Source organism: Condylura cristata, unplaced genomic scaffold (genome assembly GCF_000260355.1).
Source record: "Condylura cristata isolate star-nosed mole 26May11 unplaced genomic scaffold, ConCri1.0 scaffold00001, whole genome shotgun sequence".
NCBI lineage: Eukaryota > Metazoa > Chordata > Mammalia > Eulipotyphla > Talpidae > Condylura > Condylura cristata.
Window position 1 is genome coordinate 26,814,499 of NW_004567102.1, and position 23,946 is coordinate 26,838,444.

The 23,946-nt window shown below is 37.4% G+C and overlaps 2 protein-coding genes across 3 annotated transcripts in view; one reads left to right on the forward strand and one right to left on the reverse strand.

The window, feature by feature from the left end:
- Positions 1 to 19,189, forward strand: part of SMAP1 (small ArfGAP 1) — a 118,278-nt gene extending 99,089 nt beyond the window's left edge. For both annotated transcript variants that reach the window (XM_004673611.2, XM_012722372.1), the window contains 4 exons: positions 11,435 to 11,562; positions 15,427 to 15,601; positions 16,311 to 16,618; positions 17,709 to 19,189. In XM_004673611.2, coding sequence (XP_004673668.1) covers positions 11,435 to 11,562; positions 15,427 to 15,601; positions 16,311 to 16,618; positions 17,709 to 17,843 — 746 coding nt within the window. In that variant the 3' untranslated portion in view covers positions 17,844 to 19,189. The remainder of the gene's footprint in view (positions 1 to 11,434; positions 11,563 to 15,426; positions 15,602 to 16,310; positions 16,619 to 17,708) is intronic.
- B3GAT2 (beta-1,3-glucuronyltransferase 2) overlaps positions 19,035 to 23,946 on the reverse strand; it is a 45,491-nt gene continuing 40,579 nt past the window's right edge. The window contains exons 3-4 of the mRNA XM_004673614.2: positions 19,225 to 19,373; positions 19,035 to 19,142 (exon numbers count right to left, since the gene is read on the reverse strand). Of these exons, the coding sequence (XP_004673671.1) occupies positions 19,056 to 19,142; positions 19,225 to 19,373 (236 nt within the window). The 3' untranslated portion in view covers positions 19,035 to 19,055. The remainder of the gene's footprint in view (positions 19,143 to 19,224; positions 19,374 to 23,946) is intronic.

A 23,946-nucleotide genomic window follows, 5' to 3' on the forward strand; every position in this document is an offset into this window, starting at 1 on the left:
CTTGCTTTTCAGGAAAAAGAAGCTTTAGCACACAACACCTAGTTGTGCCATTATCTAGTAACATGTACTCCACGTTTATATAATGAGAGAGATGAATATATTACCTTTTTCCTAGGTTTGTTTTGTTATTGTTTGTTTCTAAAAGTTTTCTGGACAGAAACAAAACTAAAGAATCCCAGTACTCTGCTTATTTTTTTTTTAAAAGATTTATTTATTTATGCATACAGAACTGGGGTACAGGCCAGAGGTGCACGGGGCGGTGAGAGGCTTCACCAGAGACAGAGTCGGGAGCAGAACAGGCTGACTTACAAAGTACACTGCTGAGGGGAGCAGTGGCAGGTCAGGAGAGATCTGTCACACCATGTGGGTCACCTTGGGGCGGGGATCAAACTCATGCTGAAGTGGCTTTCGCTTCTTAGTGGCTTTAGCTGTGGTTTAACCCACTGTGCCACCAGGGAGGGGCCACTCTGCTTATTTTTAAAGCAGAATAGTCTTACAGAGAAATTTCTGTTTTCCAACGTCCATATATTTTACCAGTAGAATAAGTTTGGGAATATGCTAACTAGATGCCAAATTTAGCTACAACAACCTTGAAAATCCACCACTATCCTGTGAATTACATACTGACTACATCAGGAGGATGTGTGCAAGCCTCTTTTTTATTAAGGCTCATTTTTATTTTATTTATGCATCCAAAAACTGGGGTGTAGACCAGAGGTGTGGGGGAGTCAGGGGAGGAGGAGAGGATGAGCTTTAGGTGAGACAGAAGAGATCTGCTGTGTTATAGGGGTCACCTCCCTTGAGTAATGCTAGTCTTTAACCCCTGCATCACCAGGAGAGGTGAAGAGGAATAGTCTAGCACAAGTGACCAAAGTAATTTTATAGTCTTTTGTTTTTCTGATAGGATTAAAAATGATAAAAGCTTGTTATTTCTGCTCAAACAAGTATGTTTAATGAACTGTTATACATTAGTATTATCATTTTGAAAAGAGGTTTTTTAAAGATTTTTATATATGTATTACAAACCTGGGGTACAGGCCAGAGGTGCAGGGGTGGTGAGAGGATCACCACAGAGTGGGTAGCAGAACAGACCGGCTGACAGTATACTGCTTAGGGGAGCAGCAGGCTAGACAGGAGAGGTCTGCCCGGTGCTATGTGAGTCACCTCCAGGGCATGGGATAGCATTGAAGCTGCTGCTGCTAGCTTGCAGTTTAACCTGTTATGCTACCAGCGAGGGACCTGAAAAGAGGTTCTTAAGAATTGATTTTGTTTGTGTAATTGTAAGTATGGAGGAAAGAAAATGCAGATAGATGAATATATTGTTATAAGCAAACAGTCAGTAGACAGATACTTGCCAGTGGTCTTGAAGCAAAAATAGGGAAATGCAAAAGATAAATGACTGGGCATTTTGGGGAACTGGCACCAGAAATGGGTGGAAGAAGGTGTTTAGTGATAATCCTAGACTTTGGAAACAAGAGAAGGGACAGCTTCTTGGTCATGCTAAAATAGCATTCTCCAAAATCTCTGGAGACTTTGGTAATGGATAGGGCTGTAGAGAGTGAATATTTACATATATAAAGGGGTGCAAATGACCTGTGGATGAGGCTACTTCTAATTGCAAGTTAACTGAAAGCCTGAAGGTGAAATAAATGAAATGACATTTACTTACCCTAGTGGATGAGAAATCTGAAGACTTGCAATTTAATTTAGAACCTTCCAGTGTCAGAACAGTGAGGTCAGAATCATTCTGCCTCCCTCATTATAGCTGATTTTAATGGTCAACAAATGGGTGGAACAACTCCCAGCATCTCATCCTCACAGGACAAGCTCCATTGGGTGGTGAGCGTCACAAGTGTTCAGTTCCTTTTTTCAGGAAGGGAAACTTCTGGATTTTCCTCAACAGAGTTCTCAGGGTATTCCTGGTCAAAAGTGGATTGTATAACCTCTACTTACATATAGGAGAGGGTAGGAAAACAGTGTTCAACATTGTCAACAAGAAGTGAGTGCATGAGACTTTGGCAGTTGTAGTTTCTCATACAGATGCTTTTTTTCCTTATGAAAATACTCTCTCAGCTCTTACAATGAGCCTAAGGTATTTGGCTCAAATATTAACTAAATAACCTTATTACTTTGATAAATACTCAGTGTTTACTATGTTCCAGGCATGATTTGAGCTTTTACAGAAATTAATTCATTGAATCTTTATAACAGTTCTGAGGTCGGTGAGCTATTGTCATTTTCATTTTACAAATGAAGAAACTGAGGGACAGAGGTTAATAAGTTGTAGATCCAGTTTTCTGTTCTTAACTATCAAATCGTGTTGAGTTCTGATATAAAATGATACTAAATAAGACTGCTAGGTGACATTTTACCACCTACAAAACCAACATGGACCCACTTGTCAGTTTCATAGCTGGCAGCATTATGTCTTAGGGGGAGCATGAACTCTAGCATTTTCATTTGGGAAACAGAAAGTAGGACCCATTTAGGGTTGATAACCAACATAAATGAATAAATAAATATAAAGCAGTAACTTGCATGCATCCTGTAATGAAAATGCTATCTGAATATTAGGTCAGAGGAGATCAGTAAGAACACAATAGGACTTCTGGAAACCTGGTGGCAAAACATGTGGAGGATTCACAGTTCAAGTATTAAGGAAATTGGGTGACTTCAAAGAAGCCTAGTCCTGCTATTTTTTAAACATGTAAGAAATGCAATTTGATTTCATATGTTGAGACTGTAAATTATAACAAAAGTACTATATATTTGCTTATGGATGTTTAATACATATTTGGTATATATATTTGAAATCAGTTCTATGGTTTACTCCTTAAACCATTTAGCAGCAGCTTTAAACTCTGTCTTGTGTTTGTCTCTATCCTAAAAAAGGGGTGACATGAAGGACTCCTCTTCAGCTTTGTGATGCCCATTCTCACTGCTATCCTCTGTTTCGGGGTTGGCCAGATTGCAGGAGTGTGCAGCATGCGGGGGCTTCGAAAGGGTGGGACACACAGTGAGAGGTTTAAAGTCATCTTGTAAGGCCATTTCAGTTGTCTTGTAAAGTAGCCTAAATACTACCTCTTACACTAAGAAAAATTAACAAAAAATTACTTCACTGAACTCTGAGGCACCTATTTTTTTTAGTATTTAAAAAAACAATTTGAAGATTGAAAATTTTAACATGCTGCAAATGAACATTTGTTTAATTTACAAGTTACATGTAAGTTCATTTCATAAAGCATGTCTTGTGTCTTAATACAAAGGAATTCTAAATAACTTTAAAAAAATTTTTTAAGGATTTATTATTTATGCACACAGAACTGGGGTACAGGCCAGAGGTGCAGGGGCGGTGAGAGGATTCACCAGAGACAGAGTGGGGAGCAGAACAGGCAGATTGACAAAGTACACTGCTGAGGGGAGCAGCGGGCTGGTCAGGAGAGGTCTGCCACGCCATGTGGTCACCTCCGGGGCAGGTGGGAACGGAACTCATGAGGAAGTGGCTTTAGCTTCTCAGTGCTGTGCTTTAACCCGCATGTTCCACCAGGGAGGGCCATAAATAACTTTTTATTAAGGCACATGCTTTAAATGGTTTTTTGAGTAGAAAACAAAGAGTTCTTATAGTAACATGAAAATTTATAGTTTTAAGGGGCAATCTTGTCATTACAGGGAACATCACTGCATCTCCTAGAAGCAGCTCTTTAATCAGTGCTGTTTCCACTTTAAATTCACTCCTTTTTAAGATGATGCCTCAGTGGTTACTGATGAAGAATTAGACCTGGCAGTTTTCATTGTAGCAAGGGTGTATTCAAGGCTGAATGTTCATGCTCAGTCAAAAATGGTAATGAAAAACATAACATCCACTTACTTAGCATATTCTTATCTGACTTAAACTAGTTTCATGATACATAAAACCTCATGTTGCTCCTTGATTTTTTTTTATTAGTTGTAAAAATAGATTATGACCAGCTAATGCCTCTGACATTCAAGTAAAGGATGAATTCAATTAATATTTATTGAGCACTAGCACTCATGGAACTCTAGTAAATACCAGAAAATGCAGCTCTCTGTGTGTCATTGTAGTACAAATGAGGGACAAGGCTGTAGTCTGGAAACTGGAAGACTGAAGAACTATTGCTGAGGGAAGATATGGGGTTATTTAAGAGGGTTCGTTATGAGAATGTAGTTTCAAAGGTGGTATAATGCTAAAATTCCCAATTAGATTTAATTTTCTTCAAAGATTAATTTTCTTGCTGCTTCTAGTAAGAGGAGGAGAAGTAAGGTTTCGTTATACTTTGCAAACTTATGTCAGTAAATTCTAATGTGTTAGGGAAGTCACATATAGAGGAATAACAATTGGAAAGGATAAGCAATTATCCAAATGATGCAGCTCCTACTGTCTCACCTTTGTAAAACGTATTTTGGCCTATAACCCAGTGAATCTTACTGAGCATACTACCTCGGGGCATCTGTCAATGCTCTGTAGCACACATGAAGCGGTGCTATAGGAGAGGATAGTAAGGTGACGGGGTGGGTGGAGGCTATTGACCTGCACATGGACAGTTATGTGTGGTGCTGTGGCAGCAGTGGCTCTGCATTGCCATTCATCTTCATCAGTGAATTGGTGAAGAGGAATGGCGTAGGGGTTCGTGAAAAAACCCTTACATTGTAGCCTAAGCAGATGGTCCCTGTGGAAAATGTGGTTTTGAACATAGGGAGAAGAGCCAGTGAAGAGATCCAAAAGTGGTGGCTACAGGGTCTTCTAGGAGAATATGGCCCTATACTCAGACTTTCAAAGGAGAAGAATCAGTGAGGACTGAATGTTGTGGTAAAGAGGTCAAGAACTCAATAGGGACTTTGTAATCAGGAGAACGGCCATATAAACTGGTGCTTTTCAAAAATAATGTCATTATTTCACTTTTTCTCCCAACAAAAGTAGGATCACCTGACTACTGTTTTGCTCCTTGGCTTTGCTATCACAAGCAAATCCTATAAAGCTGGATAGAATTTCAGTTCAGTCATTGATTATTGCATTGTGCCAGGCATTAAATTAAAGAGGTAGTTGTGCTATCTCTTCCCCATGAGAGAGCAGAAAGGGGAGTGAACAGAGCTCTGGGATATAAACATGGTGCCAATGTGGAGTAAAGCGACCTGTAGCATGCTGTGGCATGGCTGTCCATTCTGAATGCCTCAGGATGGCCTTTCAACTAAAACAGACTATAAAAGCCTGTGCAAAGGATTCCTTTTTGTAGTTCCTAGATTTGGGAAGGAACTGGTGCCTGGTATAATGTAGTCCTGGGAATCGTTCATTTTTTCAGAGTTTAGACTCTGACTTAGCCTGGAGTGGATAATAGAGCTCACCCCTGCTCTTAAGGTGCTCTTATAAAAAGATAGGAGAACCGCCACATAAACTATCTTACCCTGGATAGGAAAGGAACACGCAGACTCTTGCTGAAATCGTAGACTTCTGTGTAGCCTTTCTTGACTGGTAGGATTAAACTAAGAACCTTTTTGATGGAGAGTACCTGGTAGTAACATTTGAATAAAAATATTAATGTTAAAATGCAAAATTATTATATTCTTACTTCCTTTTGTCTTATAGTTTATTATTCAAAGGCACTTGGAATGGGCCAAGTAGACACTAAGTATTGCTTAAAATACTTTACATTGGACTCGGCTTCAGATGAGTTCTGATATAGCCACAGTTAATAGAAAAGGCAGTATCACTCATCTCACTGCGGATTTTGTGTTCATAGAGACTGGCCTTCAGGACTTTGTCATGTTTGAAGTGTTATCTTCTTTTTCTAACCTGTCATTATCACTGTCATGATGTGAAGTGTCACTAATACATGCTGGGCATGCCCTGTGTTCATGTGAGATAGTGCTGATTTTAAAAACTTTTTCCTTTAGCTCAAAGTATTTTTTTTAGAAATTGTTAGTATGTGTGCAGTTTAAAAATCATCTGTCTGTTCAATTTTTAGATAAAACACACCTTAATCTTAAGAAAACAGTTACTCACAAGCTACTAATTATAAGCTTGAAGTCTTGCCTTTAAGATTGAAATTCCTTCTTCAGCATTGTCCTAATTTTTTCTGTTTATTCATTGCTTTTTCAAGGGGTCCTTTTGTGCTTCTTATCATTCTTTATGATGTTGTCCCCAGCTAAATTTCTTCCATTTGCCTCAGGGTTTTCTTATACTTAGGATCTCCCATTATTTTTATTGTCCACTGAGTTGTGTCTCTGCATACTGATTAAAGGGAGCTGCTGCTTCCTCCTGCTGTTGGCTGCTCCCACAGCCATGTAGTCAAGCAAGGAACACCACAACTGCATGTTGATGTGCATGTCTGTGGTAAAGTTTGATTAGTTGTTTGTGCAACCATCCACTTTTTAGACAGAAAGCAGCGTGTGGGTTAGTCAGAGGTTCCCTCTACCCTGGGGACGTCTCCATTTGTTGTGTGCGTGTCCTCAAAATAAAACTGATGGGCTTAAATATTTTTCTTAAATTATGGTGATTCACTCTACTTATATCATTTAAATTGAGCAGGTCTTTTTTTAAGATTTATTTGTACATACAGAACTGGGGTACAGGTCAGAGGCTCAGGGGCGGTGAGAGGCTTCACCAGAGACAGAGTGGGGAGCAGAACAGGCAGATCTACGAAGTACACTGCTGAGGGGAGCAGCGGGCGGGTCAGGAGAGGTCTGCCACGACATGTGGTCACCTCCGGGGCAGGCGGGAATTGAACTCATGCGGAAGTGGCTTTAGCTTCTCAGTGCAGTGCTTTAACCTACTGCGCCACCAGGGAGGGCCAAGCAGGTCTTATTCTTTATAAATGTTTTATCTGAGAAACTTTTTTCAACTTTTGGTATTGTATTGGTTTTGTGGCCTCTGAGCTATTCAATCAGCAAAGATTGTCCTTTTAGTAGTCCCTTGATCAAAGGGGGATGTATTGAACTTAAGTGTTTTGTGAATTTTGTTGATTCATGCCTGCATATATCCCACTCTTGCTTCCCTCAACCCAGCCTGCCCATTGATGACCATATCTAAGTGTGTCTCTCCCCATAAATTAAGAAGACACTGAGCTTGGTAGGGGGACAGTGTTATGGGAAGATGATGAGGAGATAGGAATGTCACTGAATAGTTTTTAATCTGTTTGCCATTGCTTGTCTTAACTTAGTACAAGTGGTTATAAACTATTTAAAAATCATTTTTGAACCAATTTTTAGAATTTTAAGCATTTCTTTATAATTAGGTACAGTTGTGATAATTACACACTGTGAAAAATAAAGTTTAGAAAGTACTCACTAGTCAGAAATTCAGAAGCAGATTCTTCTACTTAACTAGGAAAGTGACATTGAGCAAGTCAGCCTTTCAACCTCTGCCCTCATTTCTGTAACTGGAGTTTATGGGAAGATGCCTTTCCCATCATTTCATGGAGAAAAAAAATGATAAAATCTCTAGGAAACCTGTGATATTTATAATGATGGTAATGGAATCTTTACCCATTGGTGAAGGGAGTCTTTTTTAAAGAATGTGTTTAGAAGCCAACTGTAGTCAGTCAAATTCACAAACATTGAAATACATGGGGAAAAACTAGTGGGAACTTGTATTTACTGATTTTGTAAGTCTAAGAAGTTTCCATTTAGTTTAAGGATTTGCTTTTCAACAATTCTATGAATAGTTTAGCTTTGTAGTAACAAGGGAAATTGATGGGGTGAAATCTATGATATTAGATCATATGAAAGACGATTGGGATAGAAAGGAAAGAGGACAGGTATGTTAGAGGATGTGAGAACAGAGAGTTTATCATGATCGTAGATAGAGGGAAACTTTCGGCAGGCTTGGAAGAAAAATCTTTACATTTACATTTTGGAGCTGAGAGAATTATTCCCCAATCACCCGAACATACTGTTAGTTTTGCCATAAAAATTGCTAAGCTTAAGCAGAAGCTTCCCCTCTCATTCTAAAGGATTCCAGACTCCATTGGACTAACATTGTGAGTTAACTCTCATGACAGCTCCATTATTTGTGGTACGTTGATTATAAAAGGATCCCAGTTTTGTTTGTGTAGAATGCCTTTTTCAGAGTTCACAAAACCAGTTTTAAGGTACTTTTTTATTGGAATGAAAATAGAGCTGTTTACCATATGGAGGTAGACACAGGAGTTGTTGCCTTTCAGTGAAAGAAGTGGACTATGAGACTCTGGTGAAAGTCTGGAAACTTACCTATATGCCCACTTGTGAAAGACTGATGTTTTTATGGATTGATGTAATTATCATGGCGTGGACTACAGTTGCACCCCCAGACACACAATATACAATTTTACTTAAAGTTATTTCTGTGTAAATGCTGTGCTAAGCATGTTTATAAGCATAGAAAATCATGGTAGAAAGCATTTTTTTTTATTGTAGTGAAATGCATATAGCAAAATTTAAACCATTGTAAGAGGTTACCATGTACAGTTTAGTTACATTAGGTACATTCATGTTGTGCAACCATCACCACTATTCCTGGTAGGAGACATTCATTTTTGCCTATTACAAGAATATGCTGCTTTGATATTATAGTAAAATGTAGGAATACCACCTAAGACTTTTCTCTGAGATCATGGACAAATTAAGCTTTTTTTGCTTTGTGTAAATGGAGACAATAGTAATTCTCTCATGCTATTGTTATAAAGCTCAAATAAATACGCTTTAAGTGTGTATTTGTATTTTGTCAGGCTTGACGCAAAACAAGCAGTATACTAAATGTTGGCTCTAGTTTTTATTATCATAAATAATCATGAGTGTGTGAAAGGTAAAATAAGATTTCAAAAACCCAAATAAAGTGGTTCTTATTATTTTACAGATTACTAGATGATGTACTACTTACTGAATAGGATTTAGTTTTGAAAATATCATTAATGTTCTTAGTGGGATATACTTTCTACATAAAAGACTTAAATTTTTCTGAAAGATATTTATAAAAGTACTGAAAGCACATCTTTTGCCTGTAGTAGAGAAGCCTTATGGTTCTCATACAAGTAGACCCTGGTCTGGCTCACTGGTAGTTTTTCTCATTTCACCAAAAAAAAAAAAAAAAAGTATTTTCTCATGTTAAAGGTCATCCCCCCCATAAATTTGTCATAATTGTTAATATTTGGTATTATTTGGAAAACATATTTGAACTGAAAAGTTATAAATAGTTAACTTATATTTAACTTACTAAGGGTTTTGTTTGTTTCTCCTGATTGTACTATATTTTGGAGGTCATGTGCTTCTGTCAGTGTATTTAAATTGCATATCTGTAATGCCAGCCATTATTTTCTTCTACTAAAGAGCATCCTTGTTATTTATTATTTTTTTTTAAAGATTTATTTACTTATGCTTACAGGCTGATATACAGGCTAGAGGTATGGTGGGTGAAAGGATCCACCAGAGACACAGTGGGGAGCAGAACAGGCAGATTGACAAAGTACACTGCTGAGGGGAGCAGTGGACCGGTCAGGAAAGGTCTGCCATGTCATGTGGGTCAGCTCCCTGGCCAGGAATTGAACTGGAGCTGCAGTGGCTTTGGAGAGCTTCATAATGCGGTGCCTTAACCCGTTGTGCCACCAGGGAGAACCGAGCATCCTTGTTATTCTGATATAATTAAACATATCTGATGAGAGGGTTTCTGTGTCCCCATACAAGGTAGAACTTTCCATCAGATTGTCAAATATTTCAGTACCTACTCTGTACAAGACATCCCAATGTTGAAGAGACTTTAAAAGATAATTTACTTATCTACCCTAGAGGAATAAGGCATATCAAAGGCCAGTCAAATGAGACAGTAAATTCAGATAGAAGTTTGATTAGGAGATAAGTTCCACGATATTGGTATCACAAGGTACTGGTATCACATGATGTGAACTGTTACTTGCTTCTGAAGAGAGAAAACTGAATTATGTGAATTGTTCCATTCTAGCTGCCGCCCGTATCCCTTATATTTGTAAATATAAGGTGCTAGTGAAAGGAGATTTAAAATATAATTTTTTTTGAATTGGAAGGAACCAGATGCAGGATATTGGCACTCTTTCAGTGTTCCTTTCTGCTGTGATACCTCAGGGGGCCGTGCTTAAATGAAGGATTTTCTTTTCTGGTTTAATGAATATTTCCTATAGAATCAGTTTTCATAGTGTGTATGCTTTCTGTCCACATTTTATCCTTACTGTAACTTGAAAATTCTACATATCAGACACTTTAAAAATTGTCAAAATTCATTTCCAATGTAGGTAAACATGATCTGAAGGGATAGCCATAACTTACACACAAATTTTTTGGCAGGCATTATTTTTAAGAACATGGCATCAAATCCCAGCTATTTCAAAAGTAGTGTCCCTCTCATAGGTTATAGGGATTAAAAGTAATTTGGGAAAGAGGATAGCGTCTGTAGTAGAAGTGGAGCACACATATATATATATATAGTGAACTTTGTGAATATTTTGTTAAAACACGTTTGGTTTTTCTTTTCATTATATTGTTGTTCACTTTTGTATAGTATTTGATTTCCCCCCTCAAGTGTAGTCCCCATAAATATCCCACCACATCACCTGTGAACCATCACCATTGGTCCTTGGTGCTCATCCCACCCACTTTGCCCTCCTTCTTTCCCTCACTCCTGCTATAATCCTCAAGTATAAAGATGCCTACAAGTTTTGCCTTTTTTTTTTTTTTTGACCCTTTATTTGGTTTCCCTGTATTCCTCTTATAAGTGATATCATCCACAATTTTTTTCCCTTCTGACTTACTTCACTGAGCATAATCCTTTCCAGCGCTGTTGCTGAGAATAGCATGTATATCTTTTATATATATATAATTTATTTATATATGTTTTACATCATTGTTTATTTTTGTACACTGCTTGCTTACTTTTCTCAGGTGTAGTACCCATAGAATTCCCACCATTAGTTCACCCTTGCACCAATTCCTAGTCCCTTGTGCTCTTCCACACACAACTGATAAGGGACTGATCACAAAGCTATACAAAGAACTCACACATTGTTCAACAGAAACAAAGTAAACAATCCAATTAAAAAATGGGCAGAACTTAAAAGAAAAGACACTTCTCCAAAGAGGAAATGTGTAAGGCCAACAGGCATATGAAAAAATGCTCAGAATCCCTCATAATCAGGGAAATGCAAATCAAAACCACAATGAGATAAACCTTACACCAGTAAAATGGCACATATTAAAAAAACTAGCAACAGCAACAACAAATGCTTGGAGGATGTGGTAATAAAGGAACTCTCCGCTGCTGGTGGGAATGCAAACTAATCCAACCAATATGGAAAGCTGCATGGAGTTTTATCTTTTTTGATTGCTGAGTAGTATTCATCATAATCACATGTTTTTAAAATAATGCCATGTTTCAGGTAATCTCAACGACTAAGACAAAAACCTGTATTCTTTTCAGATGGTCCTGCTGAGGCACCAGTGACTAACGGCAGTACAGCCACAGTACCAGCCTTGAATGATGATTTGGACATCTTTGGACCAATGATTTCTAATCCCTTACCTTCAACTGTCATGCCTCCTGCTCAGGTATGTAGTAACTGTTTATTTCATTTTTTAAAATTTTCAGTTGCAATTTTGAAAGAATTGTTGCTGAGCAGTCAGTATTTGTGTACAGGTATAGACCAGTATTGGCAAACTAAGCTTGAAGCTTGTTTTTGCAAATAGTATTACTGGGACAGAGCCATTCACATTTGCTTACATATTGTCTGTGGCTGCTTTCACACTACAAGAACAAGTTGAATAGTTTTCAATAGACACAAAGATTAAAATAATCACTAAAATTTGCTAACCCTTACTTCAGGTAAACCCCTATGTTCTAAATCCTACAGTGTTTAGAAAGAACTGGGAAAACTCAGACTTTTTCAGCCTCGCCAGAGACTGACCAAGGTCATTTACTTCCAAGGTTTTTAAATATAGTGTGTGTGTATACACACACACACACACACACACACACTATCTATCTATCTATCTATCTATCTATCTATCTATCTATCTATCTATCTATCTATCTATCTATCTATCTATCTATTTATATACTATATAAATATAGTATATAAATATTGACGAGAAGCCAGTAATTCTTTCCTTTATGCTCCAGGAACCATCGTTAAGATAGAGTGTTAGGAAATGCTGCAGGAAAACCAAAAGTGACAAATTCTGGCAAGTCTAGTTCTGTTTTTATGAAGGTAAAACCTATCTTACGTATTTTAATGGGTTTTTATAAAACTATTTAGAATATTATGGTAAAAAAAGTGAATTGCCTTAATATTACACACATTGCTTTTCTCCTTTGTAAAATATTTTTTTTCGGCTTTATTTAGGTATAATTAAGAAATTGTAATCCATTTAAATTGACAACATAGTGAGTTGATATATGCTTTAAAAGTTTTTTCACTCCCTCACATATTCACCTTTTTGTTTTGTTTTGATGAGAACACGTAAGTTCTACTCTTACGATTTCATGATAGAAAGCAATGTAATCAACTATATTCACCATGTTTTATATTAGATTCCCAATATCTAATTTAGCTTTACTGTAAGTTTGTGCCTGTTTATCAGCCTCTATTATTTCCCACACTATCTAGCCCCTGACAGTCTCTATTCCACTGTTTCTGAGTTTGATGTTTTTGTTAAAGATTTTGCATATAAATGATTCCATGCAGTATTTGTTTTTCTTTAAGGTGAAGTAGCTGAACTTTCAGGACTACAAACCTGTAGTCTTAAGCTTACAGTTTTAAGGTTCTGTTTAAAATTTATACTATGTAAAACAGTCAAGGTTTGTTTCAATGTGGTGTAATTTTTGAAGTTAAACATTTCCTTTTCTCTAGAAAAACTAACCCAAATGGGAATTGTTTGGTTAGAAAGCCTTTATTAGAACCTGTGCCTAATTGAGATTAATTACATATACTGTTATTATACATATTTATTTATATCATGATAGTTACTGTATAATTAACACCAGAAATGAGACAACAGATTGTTAGTTTAAAGGGATCATTATCAAGATTTTCTGCAGCATTAACGCTATTTTCAGGAGTGAGAGCTTTACCTTATGGCTTTATCCTGTCTTTTCCCACTATTCCAGTACTGTTGCTTCAATCATAGTATGAATTTGTGCATGCACATGGTTATGCAAGTGATGGAACGTTTGTCCAATGCTAATATTTTGGCTTTAAAAAGATGCATTAGGACACTTGACAGTTTGACCATGAAAAGTAGTATCTTTTGTTCTAGCATTCTAGAGGCTAGGCTTGTGTAGGGTCCACTGGTATATGAGAATGTATTCTAATACGGTTTGATGTGTTAGTTCCTACATCTGAGGCTTTCGGTGTACTTTACTTGTTCCGTTTATTGTTAGAGTGGCAAGTAGAAAGATGTCATCTTCATAATAGGAATAATTTTTTTATATTTGGTAAACAATTATCTTTCATCTAAACTACATTAAAGATGAAAATTCAGAAATATTTTTCAAAATAACATCTTTAAAAACGGGGGGAAGGGAAAGGGACAGGTTAAAGTACACATTTTATGTATATACTGGTACAAATAATATACTAATTTTAGGGTTTTTTTATTATTATAGCAATTGATTTGACAACAGTTGGGATTACTCTGAACTCTATATTCTTTACTCCTGATTTGATTTTCTGATGATAAAAGACAAAAATAAATTCTAATAAGAGGTTAGAAATACTTAACTGACAGGAGTATACATGTATATTAGAGGATATCCCCTTACCCCCACTGAGAAATGGAATGAGGTCTAGAGTCCCCCACCACTGGTGACATATCAAAACTCTCCTTTTACTGTCCTAGTATATGCACACACCAACAGTAACAAGACTCACATACTGTGGTCTGTCCTTGGCTCAGCATATGACCCAAGACTGCTGGAGATCGTGGGTTAGGGGCCTTCAGACTCCTGTCATGTAAATGCTAGACAAGAGTTGTTCTTTTATCTTGGGACTGTGGTACCAGCAACTGAAAAGCCAAAAGTAGGTAGACACTGTGTGATTGCCATTTATGGTGCTTGGTTTTAGACTGTTCATTTTGAGACATGTTCCATATTATCCTCATTAGAAAAATTATATATGTGAATAGATTGCTCTAGTATGAGACCAGAGTAATAGCTTTCCCTAGGTAACCATCTCATCTTGTAGTTGTATTTCTTCTACAGGGAATGCATTCTACCCCTCCCCCCAACCCCCACCCCAAAGTTTTTCAGCAGATTCTTAGATTGCATAGACACTGAACATGATGGCAAGATCACTCAGATAGTTGCTTTGTTACCTAACATTAACTGTAAACAATGTGTGCTTAACCCTGCTATTGTGCAAAGCATTTCTTTTGGTCATCAGGTACCTCTCTCTCTTCTCTCCTGCACAGAATAGAGACAGAAGCACACAACAGTCAGAGGGGGGCTGACTCCAATGCCCATGCTCTTAGTCTCTCTGATCTGCTTCACTGGTAATTTGGATATATTTTATTCAAGTGCAGCATTATATTTGGTATTCCCTCATTTACTGCACAGTTCAGATATTTTATCTCTAAATTCTTGCTTTAGTTCATCATAACACATTCAAATTACTGCTCTGCTGAAATTGGTTTGAGTACAGCGCACAGATGGTAATTACAGGGGTTTTTTCCATCCACAATGTTAAGTATTTGAACTTGTTTTTAATTCTACTAGTCTCCATAGAATTCTTTGAAACAAACAAATCCCCATATAAACAAAGGTGGTTGAATACTTAATGAGATCTTTAAGATGAAATCATCAATTGTGAGTGTATAATACTATGTGCAAGATTATTATGTGAAAATTTTTGTTTTATATTAAATATCTATGTTGTTTATTGTATGTGTTCATTTGTTTCATGTCTAGAAGTGAAATGAAAGATAAATATAAGTGGTGAAGTTTTGCTATATTTAATTTCTGGGTAGTCTAGAAGTATTCTAATGTGGTTAAAGCTGACACAAAGTAGATTCATAAAAAGGTAATGTAGCTTTTGAAAAACTTTTTTTAAAATGAAGACAAGAATCAGTCATTGCAAAATTTTCTTGCTGCAGTTGGAGAAATGGTCTTTATTCCAAGGCAGAGCAGTTCAGACATCAGCCAAATACCTCAGCCAATTGTGACCAGGATGAGATGGGCAAAAACTCAGTATCAGTCTAGTAAATAAACCGTTATTACAAGAGCGCATCATACTGTTTTACAGTATGAGATTGATTAAAAACAGGAAACATTAACTTTGTCCCAGTTCTTGTGTAAACTTGTGAATAAGCCTCTTAATGTCACATTTTACAGAACTTCGTTTGGATTTTAAGTGATGAATGAGCTGTGTTTAAATATGCAGTATCCAACAGCTTAGCTTGTTTTGTTGTTTGTCTCAGGGGACAGCCTCTGTACCAGCAGCTGCCACTCTGTCTACAGTAACATCTGGGGATCTGGATCTATTCACTGAGCCAACTACAAAGTCAGAAGAGGTGGCAAAGAAACAACTCTCCAAAGATTCCATCTTATCTCTGTATGGTACAGGAACCATGCAGCAGCAGCAGAGTACTCCTGGTAATTCATTTTGAAATTTGCTGGTACCAGAGACTTATCATATCAATTACATTATGTTCATTGTTTTTCTATAAAATGGTTGTTATAGTTTATAAAAATGTGAAGCATTACAATTAGAAAGCATGTACAGGATTCACAAAACTTTATTTAGAATTAACAAGCTGTTTACATATCACTTAATATTCCACAAGCTTATAGGACATGAATTATGTTTTTGAAGGATAATTTAAATCTGACTTTCATGAAATTTATCACTGTTTACAGTATGGCATTTTCTCTGCAAGTAAACAATCAACATTCTGAATTATCACACATATTTCCAAACAGTATGGGTCTTCTTAAATAATTATAATGAAATTGCATGATAGTATTTGTTTACATAGATTTCAGTCTGTCAGATAATTTCCTCAAAGCAAATGAGCTGCATTTTATCATGAGTTAAAATTGTGAGACATCAGATGAAGCTAAACTTTCTCTCACACATTGGGCGGTAGAGGTTAATGATGCAAGTCAGCAACAGCATATGTACTCTACTGCCTAACTGCATTCTGAGGGTATAGGTTTAAGTCTAAGCAGTAGGAGGATGGAATTAAGATTTTTTGCGTCTGGTGAAAGGTCAGAAATATGCTAATCCTTTTTTAGTGACTATTGAGGTGAATGCAGCTGTATATCATACCCCTATTTTCTTTTTGTGGTTCTTATGATGCAGGTGTGTTTATGGGACCCACAAATATGCCATTTACCTCACAAGCGCCAACTGCATTTCAAGGATTTCCATCAATGGGTGTACCTGTGCCTGCAGCACCTGGCCTTATAGGAAATGTGATGGGACAGAGTGCAAACATGATGGTGGGCATGCCCATGCCCAATGGGTATATGGGAAATGCACAAACTGGTGTGATGCCACTTCCTCAAAATGTTGTTGGCCCTCAAGGAGGAATGGTGGCACAGATGGGTGCATCCCAGAGTAAGTTTGGCCTGCCACAAGCTCAGCAACATCAGTGGGGCCTCTCTCAGGTAAGTCATTTACTTTTCCACATCTCCAAAATCAAAGAAACCAGATAACAGCTACCATCACTAAACTCTTTGTAATAGTGAGAGACTCCTGTTTGAAATTAGCTCACTAAAACGGACCTGTCTTTTTTGACCCAATAATTTTGGGGCTTTTAGTAACTTCAGCAATTAAAGGAAAAAAACCCTGTTTCACATTCTTAATGAGCTCCTATTATGATGTAAAAATCTTTTTACACAGGTTAGGAAAAACCTTTGAAAGGGTTTGTTTAAAAAGAATACCTAGTAGTTAGAAGTCCCCCTAAAAGTTGAACAAGTCTGCGTATTATAAATCCTAGTCTACCCTGTATTACTGCTTTCAAGACAGGTTGATCCATTCTAATTTTTCTCAGGCTCCTCTAATGCCTTTGGCATTAGGTTCATGTTTCTGAGCCTCCTCCTTTCTATTGGATGTTAACCTGGCATTTCTTCTGTCCAACTGTTTTACCTACTTGAGTATATACAACAGCTTTTTGTGTAGTCAAAGCGCTGACCATGCTCAGGTTAAGGTGCTACATGAATTTGTTAATCAAAGAATTGGCATCAGCCCTTACTTCCAGGAAAAAAGCTGACGGGTGATGCTGCCCTCAGTGGAACCTGTTGGCCAATCATATACAGGTGGTTGAAACATCCTATAGTAAGTGTAGGAAGGCATGCCCCTTCACACACTTATGCCTGATTAGTGACCTTTAGTAAAGGCAGAATAGCCATACTACAATATTCATAATTTTCAAATACTTTGCCTTCTAAAACTTCCTTACCCTTCCATAAGTAAGGACACACATTACCTTAGTGGTGCTGAGTAGACTGATACCCAGATATGAATCAAAGCCTGCCTTAGTACTTTTTTCAGTTGCAGTCAATTTTGGAGGAAATCTACAAAATGAATAATAACAACGGGAAACCAGAGCAGTTAAACTGTAGAGTATCTTTTACCCCAGTGCTATGGACTTAATTTCACATTGATGAAAAATAATTGTAATGCTGTTACACCTTAATATCTCTGACTGATCTGTTACAGAATTAAAAGTGAAGTAAGCCTTTTTGTGTTTTACAGATGAATCAGCAAATGGCTGGCATGAGTATCAGTAGTGCGAATCCTACAGTGGGATTTGGCCAGCCCCCCAACACCACAGCAGGATGGTCTGGAAGCGCATCGGGTCAGACTCTCAGCACACAACTGTGGAAATGAAAACTGTAATACAAGTTTCATCCAGAACTACCACCTGACATTCCTTGCTAAAACGCATCTAGTTCCCGTTTATTCATGTACATATATTTTTTTCTTTTTCCCCATTTGTTCATATTAAGAATTATCTGATTGACCGTGTTGGTCTGTACTGATTAAATTTGATGTGGTGAAAAGCAGGTTGAGAAACCATTTTATGTCAAGGGCAGCTTTGCTTGTGCATATTTCCCATGATTTCATTGAGAAGCTGCTCAACTTGCATAATCAGTTTTACTGAATAAAATTATAGCTCTAATGTTTGCATATATAAGGGAAGTAGTTATCATGTTAGTAATACCTCTAACAGTGTAAAAACCCCTCCCCCAAATTAGCCAGTAATCCTTTAGGAAGGTACTGTATGATCAAATGTTTTAATCATATAAAATAGAATGTAAATGTATCACTGAGCACTGTTTTCTAGTGTATCAAACTTTTTCTTTCATCATTCACTTTATTGTGCTGTTGTTACGATGTGCTTAACAGGGAACGTGGCTAGTGAAAGGAAGATAAACCTGGATGTTACTATAAAACTTAGAAAATGTTTAAGGAATGCAAATTTTATCTGCCTCTCAATGTAATTTGGATCTTACTATGTACATAGTGCTAACATGAAGACCTTTCTCTGCACTATATGCAAACAGGGTAACTAAACAAAGCCACTTTCAATTCTTAAAGGTATATCCGGGTTTATGACAGTGATTGTGTTTACATTTTATGGTGCCTAGTATTGACAAAATGTTAAATCCCTATATTAAACAGATGAATCCATAGATTTTTTTGTGGGCTTTATTTCCTACAATGTATAATGCCACCAACTTTCCAAAAAGTAATGACAAAATAACAGTTATCTGTTTCTAAAACCTGTTCATTTCTAGCAACTATAAGGCCAAATGGGGAAAAAAAAAGTATTTTAGATACCCAAAATGGTATCTTCAAATGTCATTTAACCATACTGTACAGAGATCTTCCAGTTTAGTTGTAGGGTAAATGTGTAAAACAAATGAAGACAAAACTTTTTATACCAACCTATTAGCTTATCTTAACAACAAGCTCTGGTTAAACAGGTGTCCATCAGATGACAATAAAGGCTGTTGTACTGAAGTAAAATGAACAATACCTGAATGCTCGGCAGCCTACCCTCCACGCATCCGTCGGCCAACCATTTGCTGCTTTAACTTACACCTCAATTTTCACTGTGTCCAGGTGGTACTTTGGCTCATTGGCTAGGTTAACCTTCTCTGTTCGTGTGTGCCACACAAGAACCTAAAAGGGAGGGAGATCTTTTGGGTAGCCACACTTACTGCTGTCACAAAACAAGGCCAAGCAGCACAAGTGAAATGAATACCTTGGTGCAGTTATTTGCTTTTGGTTCCAGTTCTTCAACTGTTGTTATCTGTTTTAGAAAGTCAGATTCTTGCATCCCTGGCTGGGATCCACGGCGCTTAAAAACAGCTTTTGGATTGGACAAGATGACTTGAAGACTTACAGCAAATCCTTTGTGAAAAGTTAAAAGAAAGACTATAATATACTGGTGTAGTTACCTTTTTTCCTATTAAATTTCAATCCCATTAGTTTTTTAAATAACCACAATGTGCCAGGTCTTGGTTCATAAAGTATTACCTGTATCACAGTCTCAAAAGGAGAAGCAACTAGTGAGTGCAATATAGTACATTCAGTGATGGATGTGCATGCCTGGGGGGAGGGGCCCTTCTATAAAATATGAAATCTGTTGATAATAAAGGGTGACTCTTACAAGCTGCTGTTTCATCATTACCATAACCCTCCCCCCCCCCCATATGATACTAAGAACTAAATGTAGCTGAAAAGCACACACACTTACCCTAACCATCTTTGTGGGAATACAAACAAGCCACCTACTTCTTATGCCTGTCCTTTACCCTCCTCATGTAGGCTTCAGCAAAACCAGCATGGCTCTCATTTACTTTGAGTTAGAAGAGTGGAAGAGAAGTGTCAACTTACTTTGTTTTGTCTGAAAAAATCAAAAATCATTACTCTTTAATTTGTAGTTAACTCTGTGTTAAAGGCTCAGCCATTAAACACTCTATAGTTAGGTAACCTCCCAGAGTTAGTCATAAGGATCAATTTAATATTTTTTTGTGCTTTTCTACATCAACTGAATTGATTTTTTGCAGAAGTATAAAGTTCAATAACTTTTCCAGATGCCAGACTGAGCCAGTTCCATTCTCTAGATGCTTCGGGTTCAATGACAAAGTTACCACCAAACAGTTCGACATAGTGAGCTGAGTGATCAGCACAAGAAACAGTCATAAAGCATCATCTGTCTAAGGGCTGGACACAGCACATTCTAGCAGGACACTGAATTTGGACTAGAAAGTCTTGTTTATCCACCTTGGTCCTTACACTTAGGACACTGCCAAGTCACTTAGCCTTTCTTGATTCTGAAGTTATCTATTTTCTCTCTTGGGAAAGAGGTGTGGCATATGCTTAATGTGTCTGCTGGGAAATTGGTGAAGAGGAGGAGTCCATTAACTGCAAAGCACATTTCAAAAGATACTAAAGTATATAAATATAAATAAGTAAGCCCCATTACAAACATTATTATGAGGAACAGGAGGTGGTGACAGAAAAAGTTCTGAAAGCAGATCCTGCCCACTTGCATTTCACAACAATTTGCTAACAAGTCTGAAGCCTTCCTCAGCCAGAGCCAGAACCACCACAGGCTTCCAACAAAAAGCTAACAATTTTAACCAAAAAATGCAGTTAGTGTTAAAATATTCTTTAGTGTTAAAAGACTTGGTTTTTTATGTGTTTATAACTGTTTCACCCTTTTTCTCTAATTAGTTTGCCCTTCTCAATCACTGATGTTCCTAGTACATTTTTCACACAGCTCCAGGGTACTGATTGTGTTTCCTCATTCTCATAAAAAGTACACAGATTGTGCAGAAACATCCTGAAACAATATGAAGCTGCTTGGATCTAGTTTTCTCATTTTCCCTGAGACTCACATTATCATGACCACTGAAAGATTCAGATTAAGTATTTTCTTAGTTTGGGAATATCTACTTCTTAAAGAAATTACATGGCAAAATCTACATTTTGAGCAAAGCTGACAGTTTTGAAACTATTTTGCTGCAAGGCCCTTCCCTGGCTTCACTGCAGAGCAGGATGCACCTAAAAGATCAGCACCCCAGAGAGAAGTTTTAGTGGGCAGCTCACCATAGAAACAAAATGGTTTTTGTTTCCTTATACAAGAAGTAGAGTGTAATTCAGATGTTCCGTAATCACCTGTTTCATCCCCAATCACCTATTTCAATGTTTGCCCATGCTCAAGAAACTTCAGAGGAAGCCTATCTTTGAGAATACTTACTGCAAGAAACACTCTAACTAGGACCAAATCCTGGCTCAGTTATCTGACCTGCTGTGACACTGGGGAGTTAATTCTCTCCCTGACAAAGTAGGACAAGGCAATTTTAGCTCCTAAATCAATGAGTTTTCTGTATTTCTAAGTACTTATGTGTGCCCATTCCTGTTTCCCCCACCCTCCCCATTAAAATTAGCTCTACAGAATATGCAATTACTTTTGAGATACAGGAACCTTACAAAAATCATCAGAGTGGTATTCTGTCCTAGTCAGTTGTGCCAAAATGAAAATTGGTTGTTCAAAGGGAAGGCAGGGTTTCCAGACTTCTTTAAGTGCAGAGGGACAAGGGTGCTTACTGATTTTTGATTACAAACATTTGTGAGGTACTCCAAGCTCAACAAGCCATTTCCACCTATGAACAAGATGGAGCAACAAGGACTGAACCTTCCCATCTCAAGTAACTAAAAGATACAATATTGGTAGGTAAGGGAGGGATGGTTTCCAGTGGGAAACAGGAATGCAAGAAAGAAGTCCCTAAGAAATGAGAAACAAGTGACCCTGACAATTGCTCCAGCTTCCTGTCCTTACTGAGTGTACAGGATACACCACAGGTACAAACATGGCACTGCAGTCTCCTTGAACTGAGGAAGAACTGAGCAATCAGATGGGTTAAGAGAGTCAGGCAAGATTTAAAAAATGTGGTACATATATACAATGGAATATTACTCAGCAACCAAAAATAAAAATAAACTCAAGCCTTTTGCAGCAACATGGATGGAGCTGGAAAAGATCATGCTTAGTGAGATAAGCCAGAAAGAAAAAGGAAAAATACCAGATGGTTTCACTCATAGCAAGAGTATAACGGACATGGCGAGAAAATAATAATAATGAACAGTTATATACCAGAGACATTTTATGGGGCTGGGGTGGGGAATGTGATCAAAAACAGTGGGGGGTGGGAAGGGAGGGAAATGCACTGGACTTTGATAACGGCACATGGGTGATTTGGTGATGGGAAGCCCAAGGGGATTACAACTGTGATGGAAAAATACATAAAATGATGGAAAAATTAAACTATTGGGGGAAAAAAATGTCAGGCAAGAACTGAAGAGGAAAGAATTGTTGATGGGTAAAGGGCTCTCCACAAGTCCAAATGAGAAAGATCAGTGAATGCTGTCAAACTACCTGAGGTCAAGTAAACCACCAGGTGGATCAATTACTGGAACTCAACTGGGAACAGCTGACATTCCCAATAGCCAGAGCAGAACTAGACATAGTTGGGGCATCTTGGAGAGTACTTGGAAGATTATTGTGTCCATTTTAAGGTTAAATTAGTCCTAAGTGAAAGGCTGAGCTGATTCTGCCTACTAAGTTTTTAAAAATCATCCTGTAAAGGAGCAAAAGTGTTTTCAGGTAACTTAGTTGTATCCAAGAACAAGGTTAAAGAGTATTTGTGTGTTATATTAATGTATATTACTGGGTGTGCAAAGAAATAAGAAAACACAACCCCATAATGAAAAGAAGTATCAATCAACGGAAATATACTCCAAATGACAGAATTAGAGAACCAAGGACAATAAAATACATTATAAATAATTTCATATATTCAAAAAGATCAGAGAAAGCTGGGCATTCTGAGAAGGTAATGGAAAATTTATGTGTATATATATATGTGTGTGTGTGTATTTTATATTTGTGTGTGTGTGTTTATATAAACCCAAAATGATCTCATGAATAGAAGTCTGAGATGAAAATATATTGATTAGGATTAATAGGTTAGACATTTCAATTTAAACACTTAACAACAGAAATTACCAAAATGAAACAAAGAAACCACAACACAAAGGAGTCACACAAACAATTAAAGAGGGGGCTGGGGAGGGGTGTCAGGCAAAAAAAAAATCAGTATAGAAAATAACTGAAAGCTTTCTGAATCTGAAAAAATAGAAAATTTAGACAACATAATCAACCAATTCGGTCTAACAAGTATTTATAGAAAAGTGGACAATCTTTTGAAAGTGCACATGGAATATTGATTATCAAGATAGACCAATTATCTGGGCCACCACTAAACCTCAATAAATTTAAATCAAATTGTACGAATTATCTGATCATGATGGAATTAGAAATAAACAAATCTCTAAAAATACCACAATATTTAGAAAGTAAATATAAGTCTAAATAAAATGTAGATTAAAAAAGTCTAAAGTGGGCCCTCCCTGGTGGCGCAGCGGGTTAAAACGCTGCACTTAGAAGCTAAAGCCACTTCAGCATGAGTTTGATTCCCGCCTGCCCCGGAGGTGACCACATGGTGTGGCAGACCTCTCCTACCCGCCAGCTGCTCCCCTCAGCAGTGTACTTCATAGATCTGCCTGTTCTGTTCCCCACTCTATCTCTGGTAAAGCCTCTCACCGCCCCTGAGCCTCTGGCCTGTACCCTAGTTGTGTATGCACAAATAAATAAATCTTAAAAAAAAAAAAAAAAACCTAAAAAAAAAGTCAAAATGAAATGAAACACTCAGTTCAATTAAAAAAAAAATCAATTTGTGGTAGGCATCCCAAACAATACTTAGAAAATTATTATTATTATTAAGATTTATTTATTCATACAGGGGTACAGGCCAGAGATGCGGAGGGTGAGAGGATTCACCAGGGACAGAGTGGGGAGCAGAACAGGCGGATCGACAAAGTACACTGCTGAGGGGAGCAGCGGGCGGGTCAGGAG